Source organism: Myotis davidii, unplaced genomic scaffold, assembly GCF_000327345.1.
Source record: "Myotis davidii unplaced genomic scaffold, ASM32734v1 scaffold346, whole genome shotgun sequence".
Taxonomy (NCBI): Eukaryota; Metazoa; Chordata; class Mammalia; order Chiroptera; family Vespertilionidae; genus Myotis; species Myotis davidii.
Window position 1 is genome coordinate 701,536 of NW_006297386.1, and position 11,828 is coordinate 713,363.

At 35.4% G+C, this 11,828-nt stretch overlaps 1 protein-coding gene across 3 annotated transcripts in view; it reads right to left on the reverse strand.

Annotated features, from left to right (window-relative positions):
• LOC102773004 (solute carrier organic anion transporter family member 1B3) overlaps positions 1–11,828 on the reverse strand; it is a 50,418-nt gene that overhangs the window by 29,227 nt on the left and 9,363 nt on the right. For 2 of the 3 annotated variants that reach the window (XM_006773153.2, XM_015570092.1), the window contains 5 exons: positions 10,222–10,363; positions 7,283–7,415; positions 3,697–3,815; positions 2,790–2,936; positions 2,284–2,382 (listed from right to left, as the gene is read on the reverse strand). In XM_006773153.2, the coding sequence (XP_006773216.1) occupies positions 2,284–2,382; positions 2,790–2,936; positions 3,697–3,815; positions 7,283–7,415; positions 10,222–10,363 (640 nt within the window). Of the gene's footprint in view, positions 1–2,283; positions 2,383–2,789; positions 2,937–3,696; positions 3,816–7,282; positions 7,416–7,651; positions 7,708–10,221; positions 10,364–11,828 lie in introns of those variants that run through there. The other variant, XM_006773154.2, reaches the window with a different exon arrangement.

The following is an 11,828-nucleotide window of genomic DNA, read 5'->3' on the forward strand; positions in this document are numbered from 1 at the left end:
AAGGACTGATCCAGAGACGGAGAGGCATTGATTGGACTGTCGGGCTTTGGAGGGAGGGTAAGGGAGGGTGGCGGTAAGGGGGAAAGATCAACCAAAAGACTTATATGCAGGCATATAGGCCTAACCAATGGACACGGACAACGTGGGGGCGGGGGAGTTTAGAGGGCACGTGGGGACAAGGACACATATGTAATATCTTAATCAATAAAAAATATATTTAAAAAAAAAGAGAAAGCACCAGCAATGATATTTACAGAACTTTGCAAGAATTTCTCACAGCCAATCATGGAGTTTCCTCTCTCCTCCTCCAGAAACCTGCATTTCCAACTCTTTGACAGCACAGCATTCATGAGTAATATGTACACACTATATCTAAACAAATATAAATGAGCTATTTCAGCGAGCATTAAGTAAACATTCTAAGTAGTAAGAAAGCACAACACATACACACATACCCAGACACATGTACACACACATCATAGAAGTTTGAAGCACATTAATATTAGCACTACACGTGGATCTATCAGAAAACTTAATGACATGAAAAAATATTGACTTTATTTAAAACTGTATAGAAATAAATTATCCATTCCATTTCATGAAGTAGCTTTCAAGTATGCGCAGATCTGGGTTTAGAATTGATTTATATTGTAATATTGTTTCATAATCAGCAACTCAGATTTTAGGAAACAATTGTAAAAGCAGTGACTCCATCTATATGCTAATTATTCATCTGTCAGAAATGTCTTTTGATAACATTTTTCTTATTCTATCACTGGTCTACATACAGGAACTAGAAGTCACAATATAATTAAACATGGCCTATTGAAGTATTTTCCTTAGCTCACACACTGTCTTAAAAATTTTAAAAATTCTACAGAAAAATCTGTATTTTTTTGAAAACTAATCAGAATATCTTGTTAAGGCTGGATCCAAATTTCTGCATGAAAAGAATAGCTTGAGGCTGAGTATATACTTTATCATATATTTACATCATAGTCATGGCTAAATAAGAAAGGTGTAATAAGATCTAAGCATTCAGCGGTAGAAATGGAATCACCAAGAATTCTAAAATATTGTGAGTAGTGATTTCTGATTATAGAAAAGAGGTTACAAAATGATCATCCTACAGACTTTAACAATTTATTTCTGTATTCTTAGTGATAAAAACAACGATGTACGTGGAGGTGTATGAGTAGAAATGTACAGAATGTGAACCTAAACTCTAATTACATTTCCAAAATAAATGTACAACATTTCAACAGATACTGGCTTTAGCTTTATATTATAAAACACTTTCCAAGTTTGTGGTTATTGTTGGCCTACTATGATGTCTACTCCAGTATGGAAATGAGTCCTTTGATCTCCTTAAAGATCTGTTCAAGTCCTGGTGAGATAGAAAATAAGATTTGTTTATTCACAAACACTAATTACTTATTATATGTGAAGTCAGAGACCATCCTGATATGTTCTAAAAGAGATGATAGGTAAGTGCACTAATGTTTATGGCTAATTGCATAAAGGCTACAGTAAAGGCATGCTCTTGATGACTAATAGGGGCACTGAACTTTGGGCCATATGGTTTCTCTGAAGAGGGTGTAGTAATTTTTCTCTGAACAGAAGCCACAATTTGGAAAAGATTTTAAGAACTATTCAAATAGAAAACGGAGAGAAGGTTTTCCAAGGATAAATGCAGGGAAGTGATATTACAGGGCATATTTGAGAAACCTGCAATTATGCAATTATTTTGGATAAACTAATCTTAAGCAAGTTTGTTAAAACAATTTTTATTATATACTTAGTGGTAAAAGTCTGGTTTAGACAGGAGATGAATTTTAGTTTTATTCTGGTTATTTATTTTTTTTTAAAGGAATGGGATTTTATTTTTTTTTGTTCATCCTCACCCAAGAATATTTTTCCATTGATTTTTAGAGAGAATGGAAGAGAGAGAAGGGAAGACAGAGAGAAATATGGATGTGAGAGAAACACATTGATTGGTTGCCTCCTGCATGAGCCCTAACCAGGGCCTGGGTTGGGGAGGAGCCTGCAACTGAGGTATGTGCCCTTGACTGGAATCGAACCTGGGACCCTTTGGTCCACAGGCTGACGCTCTATCCATTGAGCCAAACCGGTAGGGCTATTCTGGTTATTAATATATTTATTTCCTATCTGTAACTTCTGATTGTCAGCAAAGGACTATTGAAAGAATTAATTAAATTAATTTGGAATGATGTCCTGTACTTGGAAAACATTATCATGTTACCTTGTTCTGATTATACTTACTCAGATCTACGTATCCAATATCCACATACATTTTAGAAAACAGAGATCCCACTGTAAAGCCGAGGATTGGACCAATCATTCCTATTGCAAGCAAAATACCTGAAAATATTACAAAACTATTTTATCAGATGCCAGAAATGCACGGTTCTTATTCAATATGTCCTTAAAAGTAACATTATGCAATACATTTTTTCCAAATAAAACTTTTAATAAATAAAAGAATGACTGATGGTGATTGCCAGGGGAGGGGGTTGAGGGGAGATGGAGGAGAGTTTGGGGGATATATGGTGTGGAAGGAAACTTGACTTGGGGTGATGAGCACACAATATAACATACAGATGATATATTATATAATTGTGCACCTGAAACCTGTATAATTTTGTTATTTAGTGTCACCCCAATAAATTTAATAAAAGGAGAAAAAAGAATAAATTAAGAAACCCTATTATTTCAACGGTAGACCCAAAGAAAATAATCATAAAAACTAATATTGTTCTGTACATTACCTATATAAAAAGAAGTCTCTCCTTCTTTAGCAAAATCATCCAGGTAAGAAATCCCCAAGGGTTGTATGGGGCTTTCCCCAATTCCACGAAGCAAATTGCCCATTAGGACATATACCCATGTATATGAGTCAGATTCCTTTTCCCAACCTATGTAGGCAAGAGAGTGTTTTATTTTAATCAGATATTCATATTTTTGTTCTTTACTATATTGAAAATTAATATCCAAAGAGTTTTACATTTCCAGCAAAACATAAATGTATCTTTTTCTCTACCTCATTTATTTTTATTTTTAATCTTTTCATACTAGGCAGAAAACCTTTTTTTTTTTAAATATATTTTATTGATTTTTTACAGAGAGGAAGGGAGCGAGATAGAGAGTCAGAAACATCGATGAAAGAGAACCATCGATCAGTCACTTCCTGCACATCCCCCACTGGGGATGTGCCCCCAACCCCGGTACATGCCCTTGACCGGAATCGAACCTGGGACCTTTCAGTCCGCAGGCCGACGCTCTATCTACTGAGCCAAACCGGTTTTGGCTAGGCAGAAAACCTTTTAATGGGTGTTATAATTTGTAATTATATATTATGATTTGTGTTGTAGTAGGTAAAAAAAATCTTGGTGTAACAATTTCCAATTTTTTCACAGAAAGTAAAGTACCATTTTAATTTATGTATTCACTTCCCTCTTTATTTTAAATGCACATATTTTGCCTATTTCCTACCAAAATATTACTATTTTTATTTTTCTAAAAGCTCTTTATGTATAATATATTAACACTATTGTAAAATGCAAGTGTTTTTTCCTATTTGTTTTAAATCAATTTTGCTAATCATTTTTACAGATGTAATTAAGTTGATAAATTTTAGAATATTTATTAGTGATATTCACTAGTGTCAACCCTTACCTTTTCCCTCTTTCTCAGGTGATGTTTTGAGTAACACATTTTGACTAATTGAACAGGTTGGTAAGCTTGATGTTAAGTTCTCCAGTGGATTAATAAAGGCTTCTTTAGAATACCTGTAACTGTAAGAAAATCACTAGATTTAACTTTTTAAAATGTTTATTGGTGAAAGAGAGAGAGAAAGAGAGAGAGAGCGAGAGAGAGAGAGAAACATCAATTCACTATTACACCCACCTCTGCATCTATGCATTCATTGATTGGCTCTTATATGTGCCCTGACTAGGGATTGAACCCGAAACATTGGCATATCAGGAGAAAGCTCCAACGAATTGAGCTACCGAGGCAGGGCCTAGATTTAAATTTTTGTTTAGCTACTGAATATTTTTACTTTCCCCAGAAATACAGAGAAAATTTTCTCTTTATTTGCACCACTCTCTTCTCCAAATAATCTGAATTCAATCTGAATTCTTTTTTTCAGCTTCTCAGCTTGTATTTGAGGTGATGAATGAAAGTGAAATGGGGGTGTTCTCTAAGCAATAGCACTTACTACTCCTCAGGCAAGGATTGTCATGTTACTACCATCCCAGGAGTATTTATAATCTGGTGAAGGTGTGCAATACCTTGGTTTTATCTTAAAAAACAACAACCCTCTTACTGAATCTTCCATCCCTTTGAATCATCCTCAAAGACAGTCACAATTTAAACTATTTAATAAACTTTATAACATTTAATAAACTTTAGAACAGTTTTTTTCCAAATCAATCTGTAATACATACTAACTCATCTACATTTTCTATAAATAATTTGTTATATTTTCTTTCATGTACACACACACACACACACACACACACACACACACCCTTTGACACCTCACACACACACACAATCATAAGCCTGACTCTTCAATCTTAGTTTAAAAAGTTCTAATTCATTTGATGTGGAAGAACTTAAGAATAACAGTGATAGAGCTAGAATGAGGACACATGCTGATATCCAAAAACAGGGAGGCACAGCATGAGCTCCAAGGACAGCCTACTATATGCCAGGTATTATACTCAGCTCCACAAAACAAACAAACAAACAAACAAACAAAGCAACATAGAGATAAATCACAGTTTTTATACTTGGGGAATTTGACAGTCTCTAAGATGAGCATATATGGCACAAAAGATAAATTTAATACACTAAATCCTGAGTTGTCACAAGAAAAAAGGGATGATACACTTTACTTGAGGTCAAGGGGAGTGGATTAGAGAAGACTTCTCAGTGAGGATGACATGTGAGATAAATCTTGAAGATGGATAAGAGTTAATTAACTTTATCTAGTTAATAGCTAGATAAAGTATTCAAGATAGTAAGAAACACCATGTGCAGAGGTATGACTTATTAGGGCATATTTGAGAAACTGCAGGCCTGGAATGTGATATTGGATCATGGGGAGCAGTGTAAAATGAAGTTAGGAAGTTCAATGAGCAACCTGTATATGTAAATGAGTATAGATATTAATCCACAGGGGAGCAGTATTCAATATTTTTGACTGTGACCAACAGTAAGAAATGCATTTTGTATCACAATCACAATATGTACATATGCACACACACAGTACACACTAACAACCAAAAGTTTCAATCAACAGTGTTTGTTTCTATTCACATTGTATATTCTTCTATTCTATTTTATTCAATTCGATCCTATCTTATTGTTGGTTTCAATAATTAATCAAATCAAATTTTTTGGTCCACTAATAGTTCAGAATCTGAAATTTAAAAAACACTGTTCTAGAAATTGGGAGTTTTAAGCAGAAAAAAGTAATTAAATTTTCATTTTAAAATGAATGCTCTAATACAGAATATGAGTTAGAATGGAGGATAGACTGGTAGCAAAAAGCCAGGCCAGAAAGGAGGGAAGCCTCAAGTAGATTTGGGGCAATGGGATGAAAGGATGGTACAACTTTGACAGATAGATAGAATAAGCAAGATTTCGTGACTGCTGGTCATTTGTGTTGAAATAAAGAAAAAGTCTAGGATGAAGCCTTTGACTTTGGTTTGAGTTTCTTTGTGGGTAAATATGAGTCATGGAAAGAGTGAAGGTGAAAAATCCAAGCTGATTTTGGTACAGGGCTGAATTCAGTTTTTAATATATGGATGGGAAATGCTTGTAGGGTGTTAAATTGGAGAAGCTCATGAGGTGGGTGATTATATCGATCTTGAGTATAAGGAAAAGTCACCACGCATAGGTGATAGTTGCATTTGATGCATACAATCCATATGAATCATCTAGAATGAAAAGTGAAGGAGATTGAAGAGGGAATTTACGGGATAACTGACAGTCTGGTGTCAGCAGCTGAAGAAAAGGATGTGCATGATGAAGAAACCACAAAGACAGGAAATAAATCAAGAGAGAACAATATAGTGCAAATCAGAAGGAGAAGTACCAGGAAGAAGAAGGTGCTTATGAAAGTCAAATATGGGGGGAAGGGAGGGGAAGGAATTAATATGGAACCAAAGGCGTGATTGTTGGCTTCGGCACTGAGTAGGTAATCAATGTCTTTAGCAGAAACTGCTCGTTGTCTCTCAATAGCCATTCTTCTCTCTTTCCATTGTAATAGAAGGTGGGATTTTTAGCTAGTAGCATGCCCACTTGGAATAAAGTCTATTTTTTCTAATGTCTTCCTATCTGGATGTGAAACGTAAATAAGTTTGGGCCAATGTGAAGTCAGTAGAAGTTCTATGCTTCCGAAAATATTCCCTAAGCCCCATGCTCTGTGCACTCTCTTTCTTCTCCTTGTTCTTCCCCTTCCGCTGTCCTGTTGCCTGGAACAAGGTTGCCACAATTTGGACCATTGCAGAGCAATATGATAAAAAGAGGCACGGACTTGCCATCCCTGCGACAGCTACATTAACTTTGTGCGTGAAAAATAAACCTCTATCTTATTTAAGCCATCCTTATTTTAGGTTTGCTGTTGTTAACAACTGACTCTAGGCTTTTATTTTTATTTATTTATTTCAGAGAGGAAGGGAGAGAGAGATAGAAACATCAATGATGAGAGAGAATCATTGATTGACTGCTCCTGCATGCCCCCTATTGGGGATTGAGCCCACAACTCAGGCATGTGCCCTGACTGAGAATTGAACCATGACCTCCTGGTTCACAGATTGATGCTCAACCACTGAGCCACGCCAGCCAGGCCTGACTCTAATCTTAACTACACAGTCATCTTAGGAAGAATAATGGCTATGGTACCGGGGAAACCCATACTGCAGTAAGTTGAGTGGTGAAGTTTATTGAATATATAAAATCTTGTAGGCAAAGGTGTGAATATATATGCTATACTGAAAAGTCATACAGATCTTACTTATTTCTGATAAAAATGTACACTTTCTTCAATGCTATTTACATTTCAAATTCAGTGAAAACCAGGGTATTTACTGCAATGAGTTCTATTACATAAAAAAACACACACTCCATTTCTACACATATTTAGTGGGTATTCCCCTCAAAAGGTGACTTCTTATCTAAAAGGAAAAAAATTCTACCATTAATTTACAAGTAAGTGGTAATTAATGGCACAGAGCTATTTAACACTTACTATCCCATGAAGAAATGTGGTAAAGCGGTCAAAATACTTCCAATGCCCATAATGAAACAACCAATTCCAATTATTTTTGGTCTGTGTAGTTTAGATCCAAAGTAACTCACAAATACAATCACAAACAAATTTCCTAGAAAGAGGACAATGTTATTTTTATATGTTCATTCAGCGAGTCTAATCTTATGCTCAGTAGAATGGAAGGCCCCAGAATGAACACACATAGAGCACAGGACATGGTATCATCCCTCAAAGACATGAGGGATGCAATTTAATTGAGAAGATGGAACGACTTATTCACTGTAAAATTTTATGGTATCAATAATAAGTAGAATAGGTTTCAGATACAAAAAAAAGCTCTTGACTTACTTGCAATATTAGTGAAGCAATATTTTATTGCAGAATTTGGAGTTAACTGGATTGCACTGGAATGAAGAAAAATGAAGAAAAACTTTCTGACCTGAGGGAAAGGTATTCATTCACGCATTTATTCACTCTAGCATTCTCGAAATCCCAATTAAATACTTGCCATGGTGTAGGGATCCAGAAATATACAAAAATGAACCATGATATCTGTCTGTCCTCAAGATGTGTACATACCAGTGATGAAAACATACAAATAGACAGTTGTGCTGTTAGACCACAGAAGGGGGAAACTTAAATTAATTAAGGGTTTCACAAGAGTTTCCTGGAGGAGGGGTCAGGAGATTGAATACTGAGTATAAATTATTTACATTAAAAAGGGGGGAAAAGAGCATTCCAAGTAGAGGGAGTCATAACCAATTCTGATCCATCTGAGCTACAAGTATAATAACAAACAACAACCAAGAATTACTGAACATTTGATGAAAAAAAAATAGCTTGAAATAAAAGCCACCAAAATGAACTGGCAGATAAAGTAACCTGTGAGGAAATAGTTAAATAAAACAACTAAAAAGAGGAGAAACTGGAAAAAAATCTATTTAGTATTTTAGAATTACATGGATATCCATAAAAGAAGAATTGAAAGGCTAAAAATAGTAAGAGAATAATAAAGTATTATAAATTTAAAATATCATTAAAATGCACTTGTTGGGGCCTGATAGGATAAGACGAGAGACAGTATCAAATAATATTGTTGGAACATAAAGATAAAAAGGTAGAATTTTAGAAAGAAAATTTAAAGAAAATTAGCCAGAAAATTTAATATTCATCATATATATGCTTCAGAAGAAAATGGAGGGGAAGAAAGAAATGTAAAATTATAAAACAAATTCAGTGAAGTAAACGAAGTCTCAAGCCTTCATATGAAAATTTCTCCACCATAAATAAAATAAAAGCCATAATCCTGAGTGTATGCTGATAAAATTTCTGAAATTCAGGAATAAAGAGAAGGTACCTGTCAGTGCATGACAACGATACTGGTAATGATTTATCATACAACATTATGCATATAAAACAGTAGATAAATGTTTTTAAATGTTCTGAGGAAAAATAGATTTTGAACTTTTAATTATACATTCAGACAATTATTGCTTGAATATGATAGTAAAATAAATACATTTTCCAGCAAGCAAGGCCTCAGAAAATGTCATGTGTTCAAATATCTCTGGAAAATATAACTTCATGAAAATAATCTTCAGAAAAAAATAAACATGAGATTTGAAGTCATAAGAGTCGAGAAACAGTGTTAAGCAAAGAAACCAGTAAAACTTATATCCAACTCAGAATAAGTGCTGTTAAACAGCTACAAGGCTTAACAAAAATATTAAGACTCAATTCTGCAATAAAAAGAGACATACAGTAAATTAGAATTTAAAGAGACATACAATAAATTAGATCAACAGACTAATACTAACATTCTAGATGGTGTCACTAAACCAGGGAGGTGAGAGTGAAGGATATTTAGGGTATAATATCCTCTGGATCATGAAAAGTCAGAATTCATAACAAAAAGATAGATGTGTCTTCCTTCATACAATTATTTTTTACTCAATATCTAAATATTAGAGGCCCAATGCACAAAATTTGTGCAAGGGCCGTGGCCACCGCCACCGCAGCTGCTGCCTTGGCCCACACCCGCAGCCATGGTGGCTGCCTCTGCCTTGGGCCTCGTCGGCTGCTGCCCTCCCAGCCCTGGCTTCATTCTGAATGTCGTCTGGAAGGGTGTCCAGAAGGACGTCTGGTCTAATTAGCATATTATGCTTTTATTATTGTAGGCATTTTAAAGTTAAAAGATAAACAACAAATTGTAGAAAATATTTGTAATCTATACAACAGACATAACTTTAAAGTCCTTTTAAGTTATAAACAGTGAGAAAAAAAGGAAAAATGGGCAGAGGCAATGAGCTCTAATTTATAAAATAAATAATATAATGTTCAATAATTATATAAAACTCTCATTACTATGAGAGAAATCCAAATCAAAAGGAAGACAACAAAGCAAGGGACTGAAAAAAGACTTTTAACCCCAAATTTTATACCCAGTTAAACAGTAGAAACTTAACAAAGGTTCTTCTAAAGCTGTTCTTCCCTCCTCAAATAATCAAAATAATAATTCTCTCTCCAATGAAAAAAAAACACAACTTTTTTTTCCCATTAGGGAATCTTGAGAGAGCGAAGGTAAAGCCCTGAAAAGTATTTGTTTGTAAGTAATGAGATCGTGTAGATCAGGGCTTTTCAATCTCTGTACTGTTGACATTCTGGGATGGATGTCAATGTTGGGGCTGCTCTGTGCACTGTAGGATGTTCAGTAGCATTCCTGACTTTTACTGCAAGATGCCATTGGCAACCCCTCCCCCCTCAGTTATGACAACCCAAAATGTCTCCACATGTTGCCAAACTGGCTCCGGGGCAAATTTATCTGTGATTGAGAACCAGTGGTGAAGAGCATATATGAAAAGTTTTTTCCTCTGCAAACCTGGTTACTAAGTAATAATCAAAAGAGAAATAAAAATTACCAATTTCAAAGCTTCCGTCAATTAAGCCAGCAACAGAAGATGTTATGTCAAATCTCCTTTCTATCTGGGTGATGGAACTTTTCATAATGGCTCCACTTAGTGCCCTAGAAATAAAGGTGAATGAGAGGGCTGCCAAGAACACCTAAGAAAAAGCAGAAGGGAAAGGAAAAATGCTTACTCACAGAACTACACGTTTATATGTTAATTAAAATAGCCTTTCCTCTTTACTTAAAACATTATTTTATCATAAAAAACATACCTACCTTTCCTCTGTACCAACTGGTACTTCTTAGTCTTTTTTCAGTATAATGTTAGCATCACTATACTAATAAAGCATCATTTTCTAACATGATTACAACATCAGATTTTTAAATTAATGTCATGAACTGATTGATAAGAAACTAGGTAATGGTCTGAGATGGCTATGATGATAAGCTATTATTCCCAAAATGAAGAGCATAGGCTAACTTTGAGGATAAATGCTACACGTTCTCAAACATAGCACTACCAGGAAAGCCAGATGAAAAAGTGGAAAGTTTTCATTTATTAAACACCACTATTATTGGATAAATACAAATTAAAATGAAGGAAACAAAGCAGTATATTTAATATTCTAAAAAGTATTTTTAACCTCAGAGATTGTAGGTGTTTTATTTTCAATTTCATGTTAACAAATTTTATTGTTCATCCTTCTTACAGTCCATATTCATACTCTTAAGTTTCTTTTGCTTCTAGTTATGAAAATCTAATCTTGTTATGGATTACATTTTTTTATCCCCCATTCACTTCATATGTTGAAACCATAATCTCCTTATCATTTGGAACTCTCATGATAAGATTATTGCCCTTATTAGAGATTGCTTCTCTCTCTCTTCCCCTGCCATGTGAAGACCCCCCACAAGATAACCATCTGAAAATCAGAAAGTGGGTTCTTCTCACCAGAACCCAGTCATGTTGGTACTCTGATCTCAGACTTCTAATCCCCAGAACTGTGAGAAGTCAATTTAAATTGTCTAAGCCACTGAACCTACAGTATTCTGTTAGAACGGGTCACGCTGACTTAGACAAAGCCCTTCTCATTACCTCCTATACTACCAGTGGTAGCTACCACCCTGTCTAGCATGGATTATTGCATTAGCCTCCTAATAGGTCTTTCTGCATCTGTTCTCATCTACAGATGAGAAATTGGGGTGAGAAATTCCTCTTCTCAACACGGTATCTAGAAAAAGTCTTCCTAACTGAAAATTAGATCATGCCAACATTCCATTTCCTTCCATCCCAGTCAGAGGAATTTCTAGTCTTTCCAATGGCCTATAGCACCCTCAATAACCTGGTCTCCCCCGCTGAATATCTTTTCCCCACAAATACTCCTTTTCACCTGCTGGGCCCCAGCAGGTCCAGGGGTCCCCAAAGGTGTGGACAGAGTCGGCGAAGAAGGAATGACACGGAGACAGCGTTCAGTTGATCAGCAGCCTTGCCAGGATCTCTAGCCACAATCTCCAGCCAAGTTCTGTGTCCATGTTCTCTTGCTAGGTTCTCCAGCCAGGTTCTCCAGGTTCTCCAGCCAGGTTCTGTAGCCATGCTCTCACACTAGGTTCTCCAGCCCG